General features: G+C 40.1%; 1 protein-coding gene across 5 annotated transcripts in view; it reads left to right on the forward strand.

Moving 5' to 3' along the window:
• DIP2C (disco interacting protein 2 homolog C) overlaps positions 1-27,338 on the forward strand; it is a 478,491-nt gene that overhangs the window by 357,462 nt on the left and 93,691 nt on the right. For all 5 annotated transcript variants that reach the window (XM_074946248.1, XM_074946247.1, XM_074946249.1 and 2 more), the window contains 9 exons: positions 9,465-9,588; positions 9,934-10,043; positions 12,189-12,291; positions 12,603-12,667; positions 15,958-16,051; positions 16,177-16,296; positions 17,068-17,182; positions 21,958-22,097; positions 25,352-25,488. In XM_074946248.1, coding sequence (XP_074802349.1) covers positions 9,465-9,588; positions 9,934-10,043; positions 12,189-12,291; positions 12,603-12,667; positions 15,958-16,051; positions 16,177-16,296; positions 17,068-17,182; positions 21,958-22,097; positions 25,352-25,488 — 1,008 coding nt within the window. The remainder of the gene's footprint in view (positions 1-9,464; positions 9,589-9,933; positions 10,044-12,188; positions 12,292-12,602; positions 12,668-15,957; positions 16,052-16,176; positions 16,297-17,067; positions 17,183-21,957; positions 22,098-25,351; positions 25,489-27,338) is intronic.

Here is a 27,338-nt window from a genome sequence, read left to right on the forward strand (position 1 = left end):
TCAAAGTACTGGTTGCCTTGCACCTCACCTCCTGAAAGCAGTGTATGTAATTTAATATCTTTGTATTTTCAACTTTTTTTTTCTGGTCTGTCAATTAACATGATTGGGGTGGGGGGGGGTGTCCTTTAAAGGAAGACATAAAATTGGTCCTCTCCACTTTCTGATACCCATATGTAAAGAGAGCAGGGAGTGAGAGAACTGCTTTAATTTCATTCTGTGAAATTTGCCCTCTCTACACATTCATGGCTAGCCTTGATGATATGCTGTGAATATAGGAACAAAAAGCTCTTATATAAAGCTTCCATGGCCCTCTCACCCAGGGCAATAAACCTCATGTACCCAGGTGCACGTAGTTGCATGAATAGCTGATGCATATGGGAATCTGTTTGTTTTTTCTCAGTTAATAACACTTTCCCATAATCATAACTTGGGAAAGTTTAATGCTAAATGAACTTGCAGAAGACGCCTGAACTTTCTTCCGGAATAATATATGTGACACAGCACACATTCCAGAAGCAAAAGCTGTTCTTCAGGAGCACTTTTTATGAACTCCAGAGAAGACTGGCCTATCAAGGGTAATCACAGAAGAGATGTACTTTTAGAGGCAGTGAAATTGTCTCAATCCACCCCTTCAATCTGGAGGTGGATTTATAAACCTCACAAGTAAGCCCGCCCCTACAGTTTTCTAGTTCCTGAAAAAGTCTGAATAATGTCTTCAGGCTGAAATGAGTCACGTTTCTTCTCACCTGCAGTTAGTACCAGTTACATTGATAAATGTGTCAAGTAGCAGAAAACATCTGTAGGCAATCTACATACCTGCCAACATCTTGAGACAAAAACCCAGTAGACTTTACATTTGCATAGAAATATATACATTTGCATTGTGTTGCCTGATGACACAGAAGCTTCTAGCTTCTTCGCAAAGAAACATAAATGCTAATTAATTCTGTGTCCCCAGCCCAACACTAACTAATTCTGCAGCTTCCTTCATCTCTCCAAGCCCCACATCTGCATCTGATGTAGAGCACTCTTCTGCAGCTCTTCACTGAGCCCAGGTCCCTTATGCTCCAACTTTGTCTTGCTTTTTTGGTTTTTAAATGTAAGAAATGGCAGACTATGCTATTTCCCCTCCTACAGCTCCGATTTCACATTTCTTCCCATGGTCCATAGCAAAGTAAACTTCCAAAAATAATGGTTGTCCCATTTTCAGTTAGTCTCTTATAGCTGTTCAGGATTTACAAATTTGACATGTTTGCAAATACAGGTAGATTCCTGACACATTACCAATGGGGCAGGTTATTTCCTACTTTCAAAACTGGTGTGGGAAGTAGTTTCTGCTCCCTTTTTAATTCTTAAGGTCTTTGAGATTGTTCTCAAAAGTTGATGATTTTTCCTTGATTCCCTTTTGCTACTAGTTAGAACTAGAAAGAAAGAACTCTCAGTGTACCCGCTGGCTGATATTCTGTATCTGCCATTGTTCATTGGGGTAAGTATATGTAGGGTTTGAGCAAGCAATGCACTAGAAGCCAAAATCTGTTTAGTTTGGAAATTATATGCTGTTACTATTACTTAAATACACCCCAGAGTATTGATTTATTTTAAATAAATCTTACCTCTGCTGGTTGATGGGTTTCTCTTATATCAGAAAGCCCAACCCTTCATTTTGGGCAGACTGCTTTTTCCTTCCGTTCTTGTTGGATGAATACACAAACGCTTTCACAAGCAGTGTGAAGTTTATTTTTATATAGAAATATTAATCCCAAGGCACTTCACGAACTACATATTTACCGTACCAAGATGCAGCCACATCCGTGGCATCATGAAGTCATGAGACCTCCTTTTCAATTTCCTCCTAGTGATGGTCAAAGTGCCCAACTGTAACACCAGGGAGAGGATGTTGGTCGAGGGGGTGCTCTGTGACTGTGGGGCCTACTTCCCTTACTCTCTCTGTTCATGTCTCTGGGCAGAGTTCCTCTGGCCCGCATCTGTTGGCTCCCTTGACAGCTTTGAGGAGCAGTGGGCGGTGTCTGGGATTCTCTGCTTGGTGTCCCCTTCAGGTTCCCAATTTTTATCCTTTGACCTGCACACCTGTCCCTGTTTTTTTCTTTTGTTGTCCCCCATATTTATTTGAGTCCTTGGCTCAGTGGCTCCTCCTCTTAGGCTGGGGGGAGGGGCTTTTAGTCATGGGCGGGCTTGCTCCCACCCACTTCCCGGAACACAACAGGACCTGTGGGATCTCTCATCCAGAGGACTGACATGAAAGTACATAGTTGTGTACTTTATGTACTGTATGTGTGTATATTATATATACAAATAATATACATAATGTACAGTGCAGGCATAAAATATATATGTATATACAATTATATAATTATACTTTACATTATTTATATATCTATAATCTTCCTCTGTGTGTGAATTTATAAATATAATGAAGTAGCAAGAGGAGGACCATTTATCTACAGACGCTGGTGAAAGCCTCCTTATGAAAGGCCTTAGTGAATCTTTAATAGTTTCCCGGAGGAGACAGGGCTTATGGTTTGTTTCATCCAAAAGATTGATACTCTAGGACCACAAAAGTACAGTCACACACTCATCTGCAAAAACCTAATTTTATGTACCTCAACAGGGTAAAAGGCTGAGCTGTGTATTCAAAGAATGAAAGCAGTGACTCCAAAGTACTTCAGACCCGATACTTGGATACCTAAGCCATTCTCTTTACCTCACACCCATATTTACTGCCATTCTAAATTGTCACTGGTGGAGGTTTCTCTGTTTAAACTAGTGTTATTAGCTAGCAAGCCCTCCCTGTCTCTGCAATCCAGACTGTATCCATTCAGTTTGTAACTGGTCTCCATTGGAATCCTGAGGCTTCTTCCAGCCGCCCAGATTCAACATAATATACTGTGTGTGCTCACTGGTCTGCCGATGAAACAGGTTAACATAAACTAAGTAAATAGCTGGAGAAAACTCAAGTCACATCTGGCAAAAGTAGTGTTTGTTTCCATAACCCTTTTGCGGGGCAGTAGAGCAATTTGATTTGTTAAGGAATTTTCGACAGATAATCTTCATGGTTTCTCTTCTCAATACCCTTTCATGTTGTCTAGAGAACCCAATGCTATTAAAATAAATGTAGTCTCTTCCTGTAGCTTTTCAGTGCATTATATTTGTTATGAGCAGAATTTGGCAGATTACTTCCTTGTAGTGTGTGTTCACAGGGGTCATTTATGGTGGTGCCATATGATCTGCACTTTATGATCTGTACTGGGTTCTAGTTGGTTTCTGGGTGAAATTCAATGTTTTAATTTTGGTCTGTAAAATCCTAAAAGGCTTGGGACCTAGCTACTTGAGAATGTCCTTGTTCAGTACTATAGTAGTTGAGATCATTTGAAGTGCCTTAGTGTTTAGGCCCCAATTTACCAAACAACCCCTATTGAGCAAATCGGTTAAGCATGTGTTTTTTGGAGTTGAGGCCTTAAATGAGAGGTGTTGCTGGCATAGTGTCTTCAGTGAAAGGTCCCCTACTCAGGCACTCACTCCATTCCTTTGTCTAGCCCATCAAAGCCATTCTGCTGGCTCTCAGGGCATGTAGCAAATCTTGTCCCTTTGCTCAACCTTTTGAGGAGAGGTGAGCGAAAGGAAAGTTCTTGCTGTTTAATTTCTGAATGGTAGTCGTCGTAATGAGGCACAGTTCAGTAGCTTTTCTTTTCTTTTTTTAACTGGTTCATACACCTAGAGCAATATAGGCACACTTAAAAAAAAATCAAAATTAAATACTATATCTTCCAGCAGTCTTCCTGGGTTTTGTCCCCATTCACTAGTTCAACTAAAATGATAGTGGTTACTTGTATGACAATTAGATAGAATGAGGGATAAGATTATGTTGACTCATCTCAGTGTTTTGATTTTCAAATTTCAGTGCAAGAATGTCTCTAAAGTGATAATTTGTAATCCATAAACTTGTATAAATCAGTAACCAATCTTTATGATGAATTGGAGGATTTGTGCTCTGCTAGTGCTGGGTTTTTTTATGAAGCTGTGGACCATCATTCAAATTCATTGGGAGATACTGAAGGAAAGAAATTAGTGGCCTCTCTTTTATGCTCAGTAGGACAGTAACCTCTGTCTTAGAATGACTGACTGGTCTCCGGGATGTTTGTACAAGATTCAGCAAGGATATCCATGCAATTAATTTGTCAGCTCTACAAAACTCTGTTTGGGACCTCCTGAGTAGAACTGAGTGAATTGTTGATTTTTTTTCCAGTTCAGTCACCAAAAGCAAAGACTCAAATTATTAAACAAACGAACAAACAAAAATCAATGTTTCAAACAGAAACAGAATTTTTTTCAGTATTTCTCACCAAAATGAAAAATCAAAAAAATTTAATTTGCATCGAACAAAACATTTTGTCTGTCATTTTGACATGAAATGAAACTCTTTGTTTCAACAAACAAAATGCCAAACTGATTTGTTTTGAAAATGTCAAAACTAACTTTTCCCTCCCTCACCTACTTTTTTTTCAATTTGGCCAAGTTCACAAATAGTTTCAGCTGCCTCAAAAGTGCTTTGTTTTTTCTTTTCTTTTCTTTTTCCAAGCAAGTTTACCATTTGACCAGCTCTGCTGCTGCAGTTACTGACAGAGCTGTGTGAAATGAGTAGCACTTCTCCCAGAAATTGATACTACGTGATTCTCTTATTGCCATCTCTCTGTATTTTTAAAAGGGGCTCTTCCCTTGTCTGGATTTTCATAGAAGCAGAAGTAAATGAGAGAGCTCAATGTTGAAGAATTTTCTTGCAAAAGAATGTTTTTAATTTTGCCAAGCTTAAACTAAATTTCTGATAACTGCAGTGAACAAAAATGAATGTGACAACTTCTGGATGTCTGAAATGAATGAGTTATATAATTCTGTTTATTATGGATCAGTTTATTGTCCCACAATATTTACTCAAATGTCGGCATATGCTAGTTCAGATAATCACGTTGTATAAAAAGATCATTCTCTGGAGGTACAGAATCAAGCTAATGCAGACAAATGAGAAATAGTGGGTTGTATCTGTTCTTTATTTGCTTTTTCCCTTTATTCACTAGTTATAATTAAGTGATATTCTTAATTCTTATGGGAGGGTGGGGAGGGGGAAAAAGTACACAAAAGACCTGATGCTATGAATATAGTAGTGAATTCAAAGCAAAAGTTTAGACAGAAGAGAAGATCAGTTCTGAATTTTGCAGCTTAAGTCCAATTCTAATTTTTCATGTAATTTTATTATGTCAAATGAGTATAAATAAAATTATCACAACTAGTGAATAAAGGGAGCTGCTGGGGACTGTGCCTGTGGACGGTCAATGTAAACAAAATGCCTCGTGGCCCACCAGCGGATTACCCTGATGGGCCGCATGCCAAAGGTTGCTGACCCCTGGGCTAAATGAACGGAGAAGTGCTATTTTGTTCTGATGAAAGGATTTGAGAGATTCTGTTTCCATCCGGCACCAAATTCACTGGTGAGCAAAAGGGCCCAACAGCACAGATTCAAGTCCACCCCAAAAGACAGACTCCCAGTGGTTGGACCTTCTGGGCTGACAGATCTATACCTCATCATCTTTACAGATGAGGACCTTGAATCGACAAGCTTTGCTGTCCAAGTATAATTTCCTCAACTAATCAGCCATGTCCAAGTTTGTGGACTAGTTTCCTGAGGCCTCGCATGAGGAGTTTTGGGTGTTTGTTGCAGAAGGCTGCTTAGTGGCCAAAATGCCCTACGGTCCATCCTCAATGCTGTGGACACTTCGGCCAGGGTAATGGCCTGTGCAGTTACTATGAAGAGGGCTACAAAGCTGCAGGATTGCATCAGATTTCCAGCCGCCCATTGAGGACTTTCCCTTTGACGGCTGGACCTTGTTCTTGGAAGACTGACACTTCGCTCTCCTTTAAGGACTCTAGGATTACCTTAAGGTCCTTGGAAGTGTCCATGCTGTCCATGCAGAGATGCCACTTTGGAGCTCAGCAGCAGCAGTATTCCCCGCAGCACTCTTTTGTGTAATTCTCTCCCCCCGCCCTCCCCACCTCCCCAAAGCAGCATGACTACCCCAGAAAGAGGGATAGATCTCACAATAGGAAGCCGTTGGGCTCAGGGCTCAGCCAGTCCGCGCATCCTCCCCGAGTGCCTGCTAAGTGCCCATTTTGACTCCTTGGTCCAGAGCACTGTTCCAGTTGTTGCTCTGCCCTTCCCTCTCCCTCTCCCATCCCTTTGGGGACAGGCTGGCCTGTTTTTACAATGCTTGAGGCTCAATTACCTTCAACAGCTGGGTCCTAGACACTGTCAAATCAGGCTAAGCAGTCCAGTTCCTTTCCATGCACACTCCCCATCCCCTCTCCCAATCCCTCTTCAGGGACCCCTCTCATGAGACACAGCTCATCAAGCAGGTCAGCTCTCTGCTGGTGTTGGGAACAGTAGAAGGAGTCTCACTGGGACTCTGGGGCCACGATTTCTATTCCCAGTACTTCCTGGTACCAAATCCCCAGGATGGGATGAGACCCATATTTGACCTTCATGGCCTCAACACATGTATCAAATACACGAGGTTCCGCATAGTCACTTTATGGGCTATCCTCCCCTCCTGTCTCTGGATGACTGGTTTTCTGCTCTGGACACCTATTTTCATGTGGTGATTCTACTGAGCCACATGAAGTTTCTTCATTTTGTTGTGGGAGAATACCATTTTCAGTACATGGTTCGACCATTTGGCCCCATTCCACCTCTCAAGTTTTCACCAAAAGCATGGCTATGGTGATGGCATATCTCAGGAGGGAGGGAATCCACGTCTTCTCATACCACGATGACTGGATGCTGAGGGAGGCTCCAGAGAGGTTCTTGCACATGTCAACACCACACTGCATTTACTTGACCGTCTAGGACTCATTTTAAACACCGGAAAGTCTATCTTGGCTTCCACTCAAAAAATCAAGTTCATTGGGGCCCTATTAGATTCCACAGAGTTGAGAGCATTCCTGATGACTGATCGCTTCCAGGCAATTCAACAGCTCTGCCTCAGTCTGCAGTCTCAGCCCTCCATGACAGTCTGGGTGCGTCCGAGCCTGTTGGGACAGGTCTGCTTGTGTGCAGGTGGCTCAGTTTGTGAGACTGTGCCATTACCCCCTCCAGATGTGGCTCAGGATGGTCCACTGCCCTGCCCTGCCCTGTCCTACATTCTCTGTACAGATTGGTTTGCCTTCCTTCACTAGTCCTAGACTCCTTGCTCTGCTGAAAGTCCCCATGCAACGTGTGCCAGGGATTCCCTTTCACTCAGCCCTCTCCAACCAACTCAATGGTTACCAATGCTTCCTTTCTGGGTTGGTGGGGGTGCATCTGGACCCGCTGAAGGTGCAGGGTGTGTGGTCGGAACAGGGAGCCTCTCTCCATATCAGCATGCTGGAACTTCAAGCCATCCACAATGCATGCCGAGCTTTCTGGGACTGTATCAGACTTTCAGTGGTTCACATACTTACCAATAATACCACCACAATGTACTGTGTGAACTAACAAGGGTGTGCGTACTCCAGGTTACTCTGCCTGAAGGCGATCAACCTGTGACAATTCTGTATCGAACAGGATGTCACTCTGGCAGCAGTCCACTTGCTGTGCGTGCAGAATCGTCTCACAGACTATCTCAGTAGGATTTTCTCCCTTAGCTATGAGTGATCTCTAAAGATGAGTGTCCTGCGGGTCATCTTCGCAACATTGGGCTTTCCCACAATTGACCTGTTTGCCACACGAGAAAACAGAAAGTGTAGCCTGTACTGCTCTCAGGCTCCCTCTTGTGACGCTTTCCACTGCGGCTGGCAGTCAACACTTGTGTATGCCTTTCCTCCTGTTACGATCATTCCCCAGGTCATCCTCAAACTCAAGTGGATCAGGCCAAGGTCATCCTCGTTGCTCGAGGGTGGCTGGTTCTCGGATCTTCTTGCACTGTCTGTTTACCCGTACCACTTCCTCTCCACCCCATCTTCCTCGTTCAGAACCATGGCCAAACCCTTCACCCTGTGCTCAGCTCCTTGCACAGCCTTATAGCTATTGCATGGCTGAATGAAGAGGAAGAGCACTGTTCAGCAGCTGTCCAATAAGCCCTATTCAACAGTAGGAAATCCTCCACTAGGCCAGCCTACTTACCGAAGTGAAAGAGGTTTTCAGTGTGGCCCTTGTCCCACAGGACCCAGCTGACATGGACTTCTGTCCAGGACATCTTGGAGTACCTGTTACATCTTCAGACATCTGGCAGCAATATTAGCGTTCCATCCTCCTAGTCAGGTAAAATCCGTTTTTTCCAATGCCATGGTGGCAAAATTTCTGAAAGGACTCCACTGCTTACATTCTCTGGTCCAAGAGCCAGTCCCCTTGTGGGACCTACACACAGTTTTGGCAGTTTTAGCCATTACCTCTGCAAGGAGGGTGTGTGATCTGCAAGCGCAGATGGCAGGGCCTCCTCTACACACAGTTCTCCAAGGACAAGGTAATACTGCAGACTTCATGAAGGAACAAGCGGTCTCTGCACAGACTGTCTCTAGATCCTGTCTTAAGACTGCATATGAAATCGCTTCGACTACACCTCCTCAGCAGATATGAGCTCATTTGCTGAGAGCACAAGTGACATTGATAGCGTTACTCAGTGACATTTCCGTATTAGACATTTACAGGTCAGCCATACACTTATGGACCATTCTGCTATTACCGCATCTTCCAAAGCAAACACAGGCCTCAGTAGGGCAGCCCAGCAATCTATATTTCTATAGACTCTGATGGGGTACTGTTTGTGAGTCACCTATGTGGAATACACATCTGCATTTATTCAAAGACGACAAACAGTTACTGTAACTATGGTTCTTTGAGATGTGATGCAGATGTGTATTCCATGACCCACCCTCTGTCCCCTCTGCATCAGAGTCTCCTCTCATGGGCTTTCGGTGTCAAGGAACCAAGGGGGGTCAGGACGGTGTTGCCTTATATAGCCAGGGCAGGGGCCACAGTCACAAGGCGCAAGCGCTGCCCCTCTGTGGGTACAGCTAGGCAAAGTCTTGGCTCCAGTGCACTGGGTTCACACACACCTAAGTGGAATACACATCTACATCAATCTTCGAAGAGCCACATTTACAGTAAGTTAACCATTTCTTATTTCATAGATGAGGCATCTTGTGTAGAGATGTAAAAGATGAAGCCATATGATGGCTTTAGTCCTTTGAATGGATATATATGGTTGTGAGGATGAATATATCCAAATTATAGAACTCCTTTTTCAGTGTACAAGTTAAGCAATTATATTTTGTTAATTAATTAAGTTGGATAGAGGGACGACTATTTTTTTCCTAAGACATTGCATACCTTGTAAAACAAACTACAAAAAAAGCATGTTGCATGCAGTCAGTTCTAGTAAATTTCCCTTGTTGCTTTTCTTATTTTTGTGATCAATTAGGATGCAGGAAGCCAACAAATCGGTTTCTTACTTGGAAGCTGTGGTGTTACTGTGGCCTTGACTAGTGATGCATGCCATAAAGGACTGCCTAAAAGCCCTACAGGGGAGATACCACAGTTCAAAGGTAAACTCATCCTCATTAAACCTACTTCTTGTACAAAGATTCCACATGTGTTACTAAATAGCACTTACAAACGTGTCACATATACACCATTAGTACTTTTGAGGTTTAGAAACTGGCCTCAACATAGTATGTCCTAATGTCTATGTACAGAAAGTATGATAATTAATAATCCCGCTTGGTCTATTCCAGCGGGGATACTCACATGAGTAGAATAAGCAATATTCAGCCAACCACACCATACAAGCATAGAACACATTTGAAATAAACTTGTGTGCAGAAGCATTTCATTCTCTTGTACTATTTATCCAGCAGAAACTCAGCAAAAGCTATTTGTCTGTTTCTCAGGGTGGCCAAAGCTGCTATGGTTTGTCACAGAATCTAAACATCTTTCTAAACCTCCTCGTGACTGGTTCCCACATATCAAGGATGCAAACAATGACACAGCTTACATAGAGGTGAGTTTATAAAGATAAATTTTCCCTATGATCCATTGCATATGACACTTCTGAATAACATTAAGATAAACATATCTATGTTGTCACTGCTTCTATAAACAATGAGCCTCCTGTTTACTGGCTGATAAGTAATTTCAGTATAAATAGGAACTGAATATTATATGAAAGTTAATGCAATGTTAAATTTGCATAGTTAACTTTGCATTTCTGGAGCCTTTTTTACTTAAAGGTTTCTACAGCACTTGAGGCCCTGATTCAGCAGTGCTCTAAGTAGTCAGCTTAGAGCATGCATGTGCTTAACTGCTTTGCTGTATTGGGATTTCAGATATTACAGTGATGGATGCTTCACAAATAAGTAAGCTGCAGCAATGTGGACACCCAAACTTTTGCACTTCTAGACTTCGATTTTTTTGTTTGTTTGCTTTTGTTACAACTTTGATTAAAGATAAGTTCATTTTTTTACAGTCAGTTTTGTTTATCAAGAAAGTCACAAAGCTATAAAAAATAAGGGAATGCAATATAATGCTTAATGTCACTTCTCCTAACACACAATGAACTGATGACACCAAAGACTTTGAAGGGGTGGGAGCTGGAAGTCCACAACTTATTAAATGGCATAAACCATGTTAACTTGCTCTCACTGAGATCATATGTATATTGACTCCCACAAGGCGATATGTATTCTGAATGGCCCATGTATTCAAGGGAGTTCTGTCCTATCCTGTCCTTAAAACTAGGCCCTGTCTGTGCTGAAGAGAAGTCCAGACTTTCTCCAGCTGCATCTGTTGAGATGTGGAAATGACTAGCAAAGTGTATGGTGGACCATCTCCTCAGTGCCTTAGAAACAGTTTCTTCTTTTTCCCCCTTAGCGTCATCTGAAGTTCTTTTCCTATCACCAGGCAACCCCCCCCCCTTTTTTTTTCTTTGCCCACATGGCTCCTCCTACTCAATTTAACTTGCTGCCACAATATTCTATAGAACTTTTCCTGTCTTGCCATAGCTCTTACTCACCATACAGGCTTCTCACTGATCTGTTCAGATGAGGGATCACCAACTAGCATCACCGAAAAAAGTTTTCTCCATAGTATTTGTGGACTTGAGTATCCTCCTAAGGAAGAGAAGCTGCTTGTTCATCATCCTTTCTTAAAAATCTTGCCTCTCTCCAGTCAGTGTGTGTGGTTAAATTTCCTCCCAAAAGGTCCACTTCAGGAAGGGAAAATTAGCATAGCTAGCTGCATTTAACTTTTTTGGGTGTAGGTTTTTCTCCTTCTTTTTTCCTCTTTTGAAAGGACCAAATGAATTAAATAATGTTAGCATTTAAATAATCACAAGTCAAGCTAATGCCCTACTCAGTTCAAAATGGTTGGGATTTCCCATCTATATGCTGCTGTTTGATAATGTTAGTTTTCTAAAGGAGTGGGTTAACATGGCAGCTATGCATATGTATTGAATGTTGCTGGCTATCTTCATCATGGAAGAAGATACTGATTTTGTTTAAATGATGACTTAGAATTTGCAGCCTACTGCAGAAAGCACCAAAAATTATGAGGGCTCCAAACGCAGCACAGTGATTCTCTCATTATTTTTTCTTCTTAGATTTAATACAGTTCGTGTATTTCTGTTAGTATCAATACCCTCACACACATGGTTGCAGCAGCCACCCCTTTGCCGGTTTTGTTCGGGAGGGCTGCCTGAATAATTTAACAGATAACCAGTGAGAAGTAACTTCTCACATTTTTAAATCTAGCCAACGTATTACTCAGTGATGTCTTAATGTCTTTAGGTTACTCAGACTTCTGCTGCTGGTGTTGCTAGTGTGACTCAAAAGCAAGTTTAGAATTAATATCAAATGTAATTCTCCCACCCTCCCTGAATGCAAACAGCTGAAGAGTTCCTGATACCAAACATGACAAGTTTCTGCCTAAAAGAAACCTTCTCCAGGAAAAAAAATGGGGCTTTATAAAAACTGTTTCGCAGCCTTCATTAGAGCTCTCCCTACCTGTGAAAGCTAAACTGTAGTAACGAAGTTCATCAACTGGCCTTTGTTTCTCCATGTTAAATGCTCTGAATCTAACTGCCAAACAATAAGAGCAGTGCTACTGTTGCATACAATATATTCAATCTTCAATAACAAATCTCTTGTAGTACAAAACGTGTAAAGATGGAAGTGTGCTTGGGGTGACTGTGACAAGAATTGCACTGCTGACCCACTGTCAAGCTCTTACACAAGCATGTGGATATACAGAAGGTATTAAACACATTCCTCTTGTTTCATCCCTGCCTGACTGGGGTCTTATTTTATATAGGGCTGTATTCAATATTTCTAGATTAAAAATAGAAATTATGGATTCATTGCATTTTTGCATGTCTTTGAGATGTAACAAAGAGAAAATGCCTTGCCAAGACTAATCCTACTATGGAGAGTTACTCTGAAAGTTATGCTTGAAGTCATCAGTCATGCTATACCAAAGTTTACTGTATTTCCTTCCTGTAAGAGGTTTTGCTTTGAGTTTATGCCGTGCTCAGAAAAATAAGCCATATTTTGTTTTTATTTGATAGCTGAAACAATTGTGAATGTACTAGATTTCAAGAAGGATGTTGGCTTATGGCATGGGATTCTTACAGTAAGTAACTTTTTCCTTTATGTGAATATTTGAAAAAGAGCTTGTCTAATAAGCTTTTATCATCAGATGTTGGGATGTCATAAGATTTCTTCTAACTCGATCTTGTTTGTCGTAAAACCAGACAATTACAGTTTAGAGCTGATGATTCTTGGCTAGTTAGCTACACCTTTATCTAACAAGCACAGAGGGTTGGGGTGCAGGAGGGGATGCTGTATTCATTGCTTTATGGTTCTGAGGCCTACAGTCTTTGAAGGCATTGAATCAAGAACAACAGTCCTCTGTTGCTTCAGTAAGATCCTCATCAGCTAGAGTTGTTATTACCACTGACAAAGTTCCTCATCATTCAAAGCTACCTCCTCTTGCGGTGTCCCCCAGGGATCTGTGCTGGGACCAGTACTATTCAACATATTCATAGATGATCTGGAAAAAGGGGTATACAGTGAGGTGGCAAAGTTTGCAGATGATACAAAATTATTTAAAATAGTTAAGCCAAAGCAGACTGAGAAGAGTTACAAAGGGATCTCACAAAACTGGGCAACAAAATGGTAGATGAAATTAACTGTTGATAAATGCAAAGTAATGCACATTGGAAAGCACATTGGAAATCCCAAGTACATATACAAAACGATGGGGTCTAAATTAGCTGTTACCACTCAAGAAAGAGATCATGGAGTCATTGTGGCTAGTTCTCTGAAAACACCCACTCATAATGTTAGGAACTATTAGGAAAGAGATAGATAATAAGACAGAAAATATCATAATGGCACTATATAAATCTGTGATACACCCACACCATGAATTCTGCATGTATTCTGGTCACCCACATTTCAAAAATATATATTAGAATTGGAAAAAGTGTGGAGAAGGGCAACAAAAATGACTGGGGTATGGAACAACTTCCATGTGAGCACAGATTAAAAAGACTAGGACTGTTCATCTTAGAAAAGAGACAATGAATGGGAGGATATGATAGAGGTCTATAAAATCATGACTGGTGTGGAGAAAGTGAATAAGGAAGTTTTTTTAACCCCTTCCCATAACACAAGAACCAGGGGTCACACAATGAAATTAATAGGCAGCAGGCTTACAGTAAACAAAAAGAAGTACTACTTCACACAATGCATAGTCAACCTGTGGAACCAGTTGCCACGGGATGTTGTGAAGGCTCAGGGGCAATTGGAGGCTCCGCATGGTGCCCCCACTGTGAGCACGAGTTCTTCAGCTCCCATTGGCCAGGAGCTGTGGCCAATGGGAGCTGTGGGCAGGCAGGGGCAGTGTGCAGAGCTGCCTGGCTGCCCTGAGCCTAGGAGCTGCAGGGACATGCCAGTCGTTTCTGGGAGTCGCCTGAGGTAAGCACCTCTTGGCCGGAGCCAACACCCAACACCCCCTCCCCACCCCCCGCACCACAACTCCCAGCCCCTCCCCTGTCCCGTACCCCAACCTCCTGCCCGAGGCCTGAGTCCCCTCCCACACCCAAACTCCCTCCCAGAGTCCGCATCCCCTCCTACACCCCAACCCTCTGTCCCAGGCTCTGCCCAGAGCCCCCTCCCGTACCCCAACCCCCTGCCGGGGAAAGTGAGTGAGGGTGGGGTAAAGCAAGTGATGGGAGAGGGGGATGGAGTGAGAAGGGGCGTTGCCTCAGGGGAAGGAGTGGGGCAAGGGTGTTTGGGTTTGTGCGATTAAACAGTTGGCAACCCCATGCTCTGGGTGTCCTGACCCTCTGACTGCCAGAAGCTGGGAATGGACGACAAGGGATGGATCGCTCAATAATTGCCCTGTTTTGTTCATTCCCTCTGAAACACCTGGCATTGGCCACTGTGGGAAGACAGGATACTGGGCTAGATGAACCATTGGTCTGATCCAGTGTGGCCAAACTTGTGTTCTTGTGTTACTGATCCTGAGACAATTCTGCTGCACTAGGTTGGACAAGCTCTCTGTTTGCCTCTTGAATATCTTTCAAAGCAAGAACCTGGAAGTTCACTGGTGTGGAGACCAACTTTTTTTTTAATTATTAAAGACAGCCTCCAACAGTCACTTGAAAACGATGTTGCAGCTGAAGCTTGGGGAAATCCTGTTCAGCTGATCGTAGTGGAGAGAGTGGCTATCTTTGAAAAGACCATATCTGAACATTTCAAACTGAAAGAACTTATGTTTTATGATTCCAGGGGAACCCAGCTTACCTTTCCTGCCACCTGTTGCTCTGTTTCCATGAATGTCAAAGGGCAATTATAGCTATGCTTTGAGACAGAATGGGATTCCAGGTTTTATGTCCACAAGTAGTTAATTTAGTATAGTTAACTTTGTTGTTACACAGCCTGAAAGTAAGCACCCACCAAAATTTTCTCACAGCCTTTTTTTTCTCTTGATATGGCCTTACCTTGTTGCCTGACTTATCTATGAAGGCTTTTCCTGTGTTAACAGTTGCACAAGACTGAAAGGGGAAATATCATCTTTTGATCCAGTCATGCAAACACTTACATGAGTAATCCCATTGGGAGATTTACATATGCTCAGATCTTGGGATCCTAGACCTGGGTTTCCCAAAATACGTACCATATTTAACCCCTACTTTTAATGTAGCAGTATTGTGTGCCAAATAACTAAAGAAAACAAACATTTAAAACCATCAGAGATCAACTTGCTGCCATTGGCTTCACTGAATTTCTTATTTATATACTTTACAACTTTTTAGAACCTCACCAAGGGTATTCTGGCATTGGTCTAGCCAATAAGAGGGCCAAAAGGCCCTGAATTTATTTTGTTTTAGAGTAAGCGTGATTTTGCTTGTTTCATGTATTATCATTGATTCCCCTTCCTACTTTTATGCTAAATGAACTTTTTTGCTGCTATGGTAGCTTTTCACTCCAGGTACAGACAGGTTTTTCTAGGTGTTTAAATTGTTGCATATCTCTTTGAGTAAGGGCCATTCCTGTGAAATAAGGGTTAGCAGAATTGGGCCTTAAATTCATCTCTGAAAGCAAAGATGCAGTCATGAGTCACTCAACCTTTGGGAGTTAAAGCATGCTCTTGTGCCACTTCCCATGTTGCTGTTGTGTAAACGAAGTGAAAGGGAGTGGAAACAAGTGAACATCCTTTTTTAAAGTTACATTACAATTTTCAGCATTGATTTTTTATTGATGTTTTTTTAGCATCTGTTATTGGTTTAAACCAGAATTCCTAATTATATACTTATCAACTTGATTCACAAGCTGACATGATATAAGCTTGTTCCATTACTAATTTTATGCTGTTTGGGGACAAATCCCTTGTTTACTTTATTTTGATTTCAGAGCGTCATGAACATGATGCACGTTATAAGTATCCCGTATTCTTTAATGAAAGTGAATCCGCTATCATGGATACAGAAAGTCTGCCAGTACAAAGGTAAGGACCGGAAGTGCATAAAGGTTTTTATTGAAAAGTCAAACTCAGAAAAGCAAGTTGTTGCTATTGAGGCTATTTAGCTGTAATTTACTCAGCACATTAGTAATTTTTCACTTTCATTTTAGCAAAAGTCGCTTGTGTAAAATCCAGGGACATGCACTGGGCATTAGTGGCACATCGAGATCAAAGAGATATCAACCTTTCCTCATTGCGTATGCTAATAGTGGCCGATGGCGCAAATCCTTGTAAGTCATGCTTGTATAATAAAACAAAGAATATGATACTTATTTCCTGTCTTATGTTTTAAGTTTCAGTCTTCAGTCACATTAGCAAAACATGTTTAACAAAAGTATAAGGTTTATCTACTGCAAACTACACAACATTTGTGGAAACAGTAATTAATTTTGGATTTTTTTAAAATATATTTTTCCTTAGCTAATCCTGAAGCAAACTTGATATTCCGCATAACGTAAGTCGCAGTAAATCCAGTTTTGTTTAACATGACAGCCATATATAAAGACTGAAATAAATTATCTTTAAGCTGTAGAAAGAAGCAGAAGGCTTGCTTCTGAGTAACAGAGAATTGGGGGGAGGGGGGGATATATGCACTATTCTAGACAACTGCATCTGGATCACTTAGAATTAATCAGAACTTTCTCCATGTAATTTTTAAGATACAGTGATATAGATCTTCTGCTCATCTATTGTAACTTGCTTTGAGTTCCTAGAGTAAATCTTTCCTTAATGTGCCTTTTGTTAAACATATTGTATGTGTACTTCACATCTTAGATCCATCTGTAGTGGCTCTTCTACCCACAAGCAATAAAACTATTTATGCCTGAAAGCTAATCTTTAATATACCATATATAGTTGAGCTCTACCAGATATGATGTTTTCCAGATGTCATCTAGATCCTTTTGTCCTGAAAACCTATGTACATGCATCAAAATGTTTTGTATGTGAATGGCATTGTCTCAGAAGTCAGATTATTTTTCTTCTCTGATTTTTTACTCCAGGGTCTATTTCTTCCTGTGATGCATTTCTCAATGTCTTCCAAAGTAAAGGCCTAAGACAGGAGGTCATTTGTCCTTGTGCCAGTTCACCAGAAGCTCTCACTGTGGCTATTCGAAGGTATTGTGTTACACAAATTAAAAAAGACAGTCTATAGAACAACACATTCAAACTAAAAAAATGAAAATTATATTCAAGAAAGATTACGTCTGTATAGTTAGCATTCACATTATTCATTTTGTATTCATCTTTGTACCAAATAGGACATGCAGAATGTGTGGCACCCTAACTAGTTTTGGAGGGAAAGAACAATACGATCAAGTTCATAATATAATTTTAGTTTAAAATCAAGCAGGCTAACATGCAAAATCTGTGTGGAAACCCTTGTAAAATCCCATAATAAAGCAGTGAATGAATTAAAAAGAGGGAATTTTAATTGAATTGTAAGAGTGAGAAGATCGTGCTTTAGAACTCAACAACCAGTGTCTTTCTGGAGAATTACAGCAGGCTTCTGGTGGTATTTGGCTGAATGGCTTTTTTCTTAATGATTAGAGAAGCTCTGTAATCCCCTGGAAATATGCTACCCGCTCTGTTGTGCCTGTGCCTGGAAATGGAGTGTATAAATTCCAACATAACTGCCAGACCTTTATATTTACTCATAATTGTGAGTAGGTAGTGGCCACCTATCCCAGGTTTGTGACACATTGTGATATGATGGGTAAAGACATAATTGCAGCACATTCCAATGTATGTGCCACAGTGTCATGACTTTGTCCAAAAGTGGGAACTCTGGAGAGTGGGTGTGTCATCCTAGATGGTCAGTTCAAATGCCCTTCTAACATCCGGATTTCTAAAGCTCTTTTTCAGTGTATAACCTTGTTAAGGCATCTGATTTAATACTGTGAAGCTTTGTAATTGTGTTAAGTAAAAGATATTCTGCAAAGCTTAAAATATAAAGCCTGTTAGGGAAAATTTAACCTGATTTTTCAAGTGCAGTTTGTGAATTATTTCAGAAAGAAAGATAAGATACTAGGAGTGTGTTTAGCTAAGCCACAACTCTGTTAACACGCCTGGGAATTATCCAGCAATAATTTACGCAGTCCAGGTCAACCTTCCTTTTGTAATCCATATCACCTTGGGGAGGGCCACCATCAGCACCGTTTCCCTTTTAACCTGGTCCTAGAATTGATGCTGGGACCTTTTTCTTGTGCAAAGGTCTAGAACCATGGGGCTGACCCTTTTCTGTACCAGACATTGCTGAAACCTATTGGCCGTCAGTGAATACCTTCCCCTAATCCTGATTCCAGTTTTGATTTGTCAGGGAACCAGACCCCTTATTGACAAGTACCTGCACTAGACACCTGCCAAACTGAGATGTGAACACATTATCACTTAACCTACCCACCAGGTCCCTAGGCTGCATAGAAGACAAAAATCCCCAACCAGGCTAATCAGGCAATAAGGGAAAAACTCTTTCACAGACCAAAAAGGCACACAGCAAGGGTCCAGAAATAGGGTCCTCCTCTAATCCCAAGGAGGTGGCACCATGGGTAACAGAAACGATTTATAAACCCTTCTCTTGGGTACGTGGGAGTCAGTGGGGCTTCTGCTGCACCCTTCTATCCATCCAGTTAAACAAGCAGCTCCACATCTCTCCTCCTCAACCAAGAGGTCTGAGGAACCACAAGGAGGGGAGGAAAAAGAGGGAAGGCATACCTTATGGAGGCTAAAGGGTTTTCTTTTCCCTGCTGGCCCAGACAGTGCCTCCCTCAAATCTGATGCTGCTGAATGGAGGCATTCTATCAAATGTTTGAACCTTAATGCATAATAGGAGGTCTGTCCTTTCTAGCTTTAGAATTCTATGCTAAAATCCATTTTGAACTGTTAAGGGTCCATTTTCATATTATGTACCTTGGATAGGTTACCGAAGAAGTTTTATGAACAAATAAAATAGATAATAAATGCAAAGTATTTTTTATTTTTAGAACCTTGTTCTGCAATTATGTAGCAATCATCTTGTTACAGTGAATGTTATTGAACTTATAAATGCTTGTGTAAAGTCCGTAAATAGCAAGATAATACTTCCTGAACTCTGAAACTTTAGTATCTTTCACATTCTATTCAGTCATTCTTGACAGTAAAGACATTATCACACAAATTCCACAGATTAGCATCTGAAGCATGAATTAAAATGACTGACTACAGATTTGCTGTACACAGGGTTTCCTGTTAACACTGCAACTTCTTCAATATACTTTTCTAAGCTGTGATCGATAATTATAGATGTTCCTTCCAAGAAGAATAAGAAAAAGCCATTCCTCTTGTAAAATGCCTGTATAATTTAGACAAAGGCAATTAGTACTAGATTAATTGCTGCTTTAACCAGAAACTCAAGGCATAATATCATAGCTGAAGGCTGCAAAAAAGTAATTTCATGTGCAAAACGGTGGTCAAGATGATTTTGTAATGCCACTTGATGAGCTGCCTCCAGCAGATTGCATCTGGCCTGACACTACCGACACTTGAGTGCTTAACTTTAACCACAAAAAGACTTCCACTGAAGTCAATGAATGCAGGTCATAAGCCACGTGTTCTGATCTATTGTACATGTTTCTAAAAGGGAGGGAACTCTGTACTTTTGCGCACACAATCTTTTAAATCCAAGAATCTCAAAATACTTCACAAATACTAAATGTTAAGGCTTCATTCATTTACATCTTGAGGTAGATTTGTTCTGTCCCCCTTTTATACACAGGGAACCTGAGGTACAGATATGTTAAGTGACTTACGCACATTCATTTAATCTAGGAACTTGATGGAAATAAAACCCCTATCTCATTGCCTCTATTTCTTAATCTCAAAATGTATCCTTCCTGTAATGAACCTTAAAGATCTTCATATTTTTTTCTTAGAAATAGCCAGTATGCAGATGTTGTTAGCTTTAACCTAAAAAGTTCTAAATGTCTTGGAAACAGGCTACTTGAATCCCCTTTTCTCCTCGGGTGATTTTTTCCCCCATAATTGCTTAGCAGAGATACTCAGTTAGAGATGCCCTGGTTTGGACTGCATAGGGCTGACAAGACGTATTCCTGAAGGGGACTGTGTGTCTTGGATCTGCTCCCATTCTTGATCCACCAGATCCTGGATTTGCTTAATAAAACAAGGGAGATGTATGCCAAAAGTCTCATGTTGGCTTCTGCTCTGTTAAAAGTAGCAGTATGAGGAACTGTGTGAGCGAATTGGAGAAGGAAATCAGTGAAAACAGGCATTTTATTTTCATGTTTAAGATCATACGAATAACGTAATGTGCGCTTGGGGATTGGGAGTGAGACAAAGTTGATCAGTAATGTGTTTGAGAATTCCTTTTAAATGATGGAAATGTTATTCATCATGGCTGCCTATTTACTAGCCTCCATTTGTTATGCTCTACTGCATATTTGAGCCTGCCCATAGCCTTCTTTGCTGACATTGTCATTTCAGAAATGTCTCATAATATCTATTAATTGAAATTTGGTATATCAGTCACTAGGAATCTTATATGAACATGATTAGCTAAGGCCTATCTAAGTATTTCAAGCATAGCAGAGGAGACATGACATAGAAGAAGAACATTATCTGATAACACAGGCATTTGTTATGATGGATTACATAGCACAACTACAAAAAAACAAGATGCATATAGGCTCTTCCATTGATCTTGAAAATAGTTTAGTCTGTTTGCATTATGTGCAAGCAATATCCCTAACCAAATCAGCATTGTTAGACTCCATTTTACATTTTAAAGTACAATGTAGTGTGGGTCTCTTTCCAGTTTCACTCTGACTTAACTCAATAACTTACACAAGTCAACATTAGTTTGTTCAAGCTATATACCGTATATGTATAATTATATTCACTAATACAATGTGCACATTTGTACTGAAACGAACTGACAAGGCAGCTATGCCTGAGTTGTAGAATAATATAGTATGTTAAGAGTGAATTTGACCAAACCTAGACGTCACAAAGGAATTGCCATTCACAATGTCTTGAACTTTTTGTAATGTAACTGTGAAAATTACAATGACTACACCTGATAGTTAAAGAGTAATAAGCTAGACAGTAATGCATTAGAATAATCAAGTTATGCTTGTTAAAACTGTGATGATAAAATTATTGCTGCGTGTACTGAAACTTGGCATTGAATTTATTAAAAAATGTAATATCTTCGGTTCAGAAGGCTGATGCCTAACCATATGGCAAAAAAAGTCACATCCGTGGTCTAAGTACAGAACTGGGATACTTCAAGAATACTTCAGTTCTAATCCTGACTTTCTGACACTAACACACTATAACCCTGGTCACGTCACTTAAACCTAAATTCTAAATAAACTAAGGTCTCTCGGTCTCTCTTTGGGCTACCAAGAATTGAGGCACCCCAAATCACTAGAGATCTGATTTCCAAAAGCATTTGTCTCTAGTTCGGCATCCCAAAATCACTAGTCAGTTGTGAACATTTGGGCATTAACTTCTCCATTTCCCTATTTGTAAAATGGGGCTAATGCCTCTCACTAGGAACTGAGTGAATTAATGTTTGTAAAGCTCTTTGAAGACTAAAAAAAAATTACTGTAGGTGAGATTAGAGTTATTCTTAGCACTCTATAGAAACATACTTCTGGGTGGACACTGACAGTGAAAGCTGGTATCTCTAATTATCAATGACTTGGGAGAAGAATTATGTCAGATGTAGTAGGGCAGATGAAGATAATGTACAGAATAAATCAAGATTAAATCTAAGAAATGCTAATTAAGAAATATTGGAATATTTTTGATAATAATCTGTTACAAATGAGGAAAACATAATGGTTTGCCTGGTAAAACACACTGCCCATTCAAGTTGGTGACTCTTGTTGCAGGCCAACAGATGACAGCAATCAGCCTCCAGGCAGGGGAGTTTTGTCCATGCATGGTCTCACCTACGGAGTAATTAGAGTGGATTCTGAAGAAAAGCTTTCTGTCCTGACTGTGCAAGATGTGGGCTTGGTGATGCCAGGAGGTAGGGATTGGCACAGCTTTCTCTGAAATATGTAATATATACAAACATGAGCCTTTTTCATTAATTATACTATATAATGCTATAAATAGAAATACTTTCCTATTAAAGAAACAATGAAAATTAGGATGTATGTACCTTAAAGTGTACAATCTAACAATGTGATCAAACAGAACTCTTTTTTTCTTGGGATTTCCAATATACATTTTCTCCCCAGTATTTACTGTGGTCGCATGCTCAGCCTCCACTTATTAGCCACAGATTGCTTTCATTTCAAGTGGTCTGGCAACACCTGATTCTACTCCATTGTCCTCATGAAGGCATGCTCACCACTAATTCATTACCCCTAAAATGCCCAAACAAAATTAATTTGGAATCCTGTATTCAGAGGCTAGAACACAAGTATGAACACAAGTCCATGCATAGAAAAAAGAGTGACCCAGACCAGACCAAGGTATTTTAGGTTATTTTCCTAACCTGTTGTAAATATAAATTAAACTGCTTGCTGCAGACTTCCTGAATATTTCTGCAAGCCCCTTTATTCAGACACAATTATATTATAAAAAGAGGGGGATGTATCCTAAGCAGATGGTAGTTAAAAAATTCGGACTAAAGTAGTAAGCCAGAGTTTTTAAACATGACATCACGTTTTTATATCTAAATTGATTTTGCGTTTGGTGTAATGATTGGAAAAGACCAATATTGTTGTGTTTCTTAACAGAACTTCTAACTGGGGCTGTCAAGCGATTAAAAAATTAATCGTGTGATTAATCGCACTGTTAAACAATAATTCAGTACCATTTTTTAAAATATTTTTGGATGTTTTCTACATTTTCAAGTATATTGATTTCAATTACAGCACAGAATACAGAGTGTACAGTACTCACTTTATATTTATTTTTATTACAAATATTTGCACTGTAAAAAACAAAAGAAATCATATATTTCAGTTCACCTGATACGAGTACTGTAGTGCAATTTCTTTATCATAAAAGTTGAAATTACAATTTTTTTTTGTTACATAACTGCACTCAAAAACAAATAATGTAAAACTTTTGAGCCTACAAGTCCATTCAGTTCTACTTCTTGTTCAGCCGATCACTCAGACAAACAAGTTTGGTTACATTTGCAGGAGATAATGCTGCCTGCCTCTTGTTTACAACGTCACCTGAAAGTGAGAACAGGCATTCACATGGCACTGTTGTAACTGGCGTGGCAAGATATTTACGTGCCAGATGCACTAAAGATTCATATGTCTCTTCATGCTTCAACTACCATTCTAGAGGATGTGCGTCCATGCTGATGACGGGTTCTGCTTGATAACGATCCAAAGCAGAGTGGACCGACACATGTTCATTTTCATCATCTGAGTCAGATGCCATCAGCAGAAGGTTGATTTTCTTTTTTGGTGGTTTGGGTTCTGTAGTTTCTGCATCAAAATGTTGCTCTTTTAAGACTTCTGAAAGCATGCTCCACACCTCGTCCATCTCAGATTTTGGAAGGCACTTCAGATTCTTAAACCTTGGGTCGAGTGCTGTAGCTATTGTTAGAAATCTCACATTGGGTTTTGCATTTTGTCAGATCTGCAGTGACAGTGTTCATAAATCAAATGTGCTGAGTCATCTTCCGAGACTGCTATAACAAGAAATCTATAGCAAAATTCAGGTAAAACAGAGCAGGAGACATACCGTTCTCCCCCAAGGAGTTCAGTCACAAATTTAATTAATGCATTATTTTTTTAACGAATATCATCAGCATGGAAGCATGTCCTCCAGAATGGTGGCTGCAGCATGAAGGGGCATATGAATGTTTAGCATATCTGGCACGTAAGTACTTTGCAACGCTGGCTACAACAGTGAGATGCAAATGCCTGTTCTCACTTTTAGGTGACGTAAATAAGAAGAAGGCAGCAATATCACCCGTAAATGTAAACAAACTTGGTTGTCTTAGCGATTGGCTGAACAAGAAGTAGGACTGAATGGACTTGTGGGCTCAAAAGTTTCACATTGTTTTGTTTTTAAAACAATCCAAAAATAAAACATCCAAAAATATTTAATACATTTCAGTTAGTATTCTATTGTTTAACAGTGCGATTAATCAGGATTAATTTTTTTAATCATTGTTAATTTTTTTAAGTTAATTGTGTGAGTTAACTGCAATTAATCAACAGCCCTACTTCTTATACATTATACACCAAATGAATTTTCAGTTTCAGTTGGACATCTTAAAATTGAAGCAAGTTAAGGTTTTTTTCTGACAGCCATAGTATAACAATATTTTATAGATATATCGGTTTATGTCTGATTATATACTCTGATCTAATTCAAAACAAGGTATAATACAGATTCTCTTATTATCCTCACTGTGAGTGGAGAAGCATCCAAGACTTTACATTTGCACTTATAAAGGCATTCTGGTCTGTTTCCCTTCTCTCTGTCACCTTGGCCCCTTTCCAGTCGCAAAGGCTTATGCTTATGACAGACTCCTACTACAGAGATTGCTGCTAAGAGGCATACCTGGCCTTACTTTTATGCCCAAGATTGGAAGTGGCAGAACTCCAGCAGTACCTTTGGTGCAGTGATAGAATGCACCGGAGCGTCTTCCAGCAAGCGCACACTTTCTCGCCGTTGCAATTTTTCCTTCTCCTCTCTCCCACAATGTGCGCTCTCTTCTTCTCTCTTTCCCTTCTTCCCTTTGCTCACTGTAAATATTTTTTTCACTTGTTGGTCCCCTCCTCTTAGCTCCTGCAAAACTCCAATACAAAACTGATGGGAGACTAAACTCTGGTAATTCTTGACAAAGCAACACACTACTAGTGCTAGTTTGATAGGCAAAATAACTGGATCTCTTGCATGGGTGTTACTCGCTGCTTGCTGAGAGCTGGCCTTGTCACCTTGACGTCTGTTGCTGGCAACTGGATATAGCATAATTATCATCCAGGAGCTAAAGCGAAACGTATTTTGTACTGACCACAGTAAATATATTATCCTGGTTGCAAAATCAAGGAGTCAGTCAGGCCAAAATAAGTTTTTGTTTTTCTGACTGTCTTTATATAAAGTTCTTGCCACTGTTTGTCTAAATATTAAATTCTCTTTAATGTTGTTAAAATGTCTGAATGGATGAGCAGTTTTGTATGTCTGGCATTAGTGTCTGCATATACTTCATTCATTGAAGTTTATAGCCACAGCCTTCCCCCACCACTGACTTTCTTCTGTTGTTTCCATAATATTTTTGAAAGTCTTTTGCTTTCTCTTTAGCTATAATGTGTGCAGTGAGGCCAGATGGAATTCCTCAGCTCTGTAGAACAGACGAAATAGGCGAACTTTGTGTATGTGCTATTGCAACAGGTACATCATATTATGGACTCTCAGGCATGACCAAGAACACTTTCGAGGTGAGTCAGAATGAAGGTGCACAACAAAATCCTCTTAACTCTTCAAAGTTGAGAAGACTGTTTGGAGGGTGTGGTAATACTAATAATGCTATTACTAATTACTAGCAATACAATCTGTAATACTAGGTAATAATCACAAGCAATAAAATCTGTTTGGGGGCCCCATTTCATTAAGTTCTGTTCAAACCTTTAGAAAGGCACGGGCCCCACCCTGAGAGGTTGTTCTCTGTTTGAAACAAGGTACTAGTGCAGTGGTTCTCAAACTTTTGTACTGGTGACCCCTTTCACATAGCAAGCCTCTGTGTGGACCCCCCGCCCCCTTACAAATTATAAAAAACTCTTATAAATATATTTAACACCATTATAAATGCTGGAGGCAAAGCGGGATTTGGGGTGGAGGCTGACAGCTCGCAACCCCCCATGTAATAACCTTGCGACCCCTGGAGGGGTCCTGACCCCCCAGTTTGAGAATCCCTGTGCTAGTATGTGTAACAAACTATAGCAGGAAAGTGGGAAGGAGGACATGCAGTTGTTTAGGGTATCTATATGCCCAACTTGATGGTTCCAAACACTTGAAAACTGCTAAGAATTTAGATTTTAAAAGCTGTCTTCACCAATCCCACAATCTAGCCAACATTAGATGACTGATCTATTGTAGGCATCCTAGCAGAAATATGTTTTTTGAGGAGAGATCTGAAAAAGCCAGAAACATGATTTTACAAGATTGCCTTTTCCTAATGAATTGAATATGGCTTTTGTTTTTAAAACAACTGACGTGTAATTCTTTGAATTTCTTAATTCTGCCTGTTTTTCTGAACTTTGCATTTCAATGATGATTGCTAATTTGATAACTTTGTAGCAGCTGTCTAGTTCTGTTCTTGTTGAACCTTAATTGAAGTTATATGAAAAGGCTAAACAAGTCACTGAAGTGCAGAGAAAAACTGAACGGAGATATTCCTTATTTAAATTTTTGCTTCTTTCTTTCCTTAATCAGTGTGTGGGGTGGAGGAGGGAGAGGAAATTAGTGTAAATGTATTTGTTCCTTTAACCAAATGCTTTTTCTAATCTTATCATTTGTGAAGTCTAAACAGAGTTAATTTTTTTCCTGCATAATGACAGTTTCAACATTCCTCATCAGTACACAGTTCTGAGTGTCACAAGTACTGTACCCTGAATAAATAACAGGGGCTGGGGGTTGGAATGACAGTTCTCAGTCTATCCATGGAAGCCAGGAATCTTGCTATTCTGCACTGGTTTGGAATTTTTAGAATCACTTTTTGCCTTGCTGAAAGAGCAATTAGTGATAGCCAGTGTGACTGGTAATCCAATATTTGACAGGTTTCCAAGACAGAAATGTACTTAGACTAATTTTGGAACTAGAATTTAATAGTATTCATAAAATCCGTCATAACTGGTAATATCCAGTTGGTAGTAACTGAGGCCCTAATTAAGCATGTGTGTAAAGTTAAGCATATAAATAGCCCATTGACTTAATGGGCTACTCACATGCTTAAGAACCTTGGCTGAGTCACTTAAGATGCTTTTCTTTTTTAAGAGTGTCCTTTCATGTGAGAGCAAGTCAAGAGTCAATTATCTGCTTTCAGGCCTAACTATGATTTCTGAGTGAGCATTTATTCTTTCTTCAGAAAGTCATCCATGTGCATCAGAGGGCAGAATTTGACCTTTTTTTTTTCCTGTTATCTGAGCCTCAAAGGACAAAATACAGAAACTTTGACTTTTATTGAAGACTCACAATGGTCGCCCTCAGCTTGTGATTGCCTTAGATAATTTAAGAACTTGCATTTACAAATACTCATTACCTGCAATTTTTATGGGATTTGCTGTAGTCA

Source organism: Natator depressus, chromosome 2 (assembly GCF_965152275.1).
Source record: "Natator depressus isolate rNatDep1 chromosome 2, rNatDep2.hap1, whole genome shotgun sequence".
Classification (NCBI taxonomy): Eukaryota; Metazoa; Chordata; order Testudines; family Cheloniidae; genus Natator; species Natator depressus.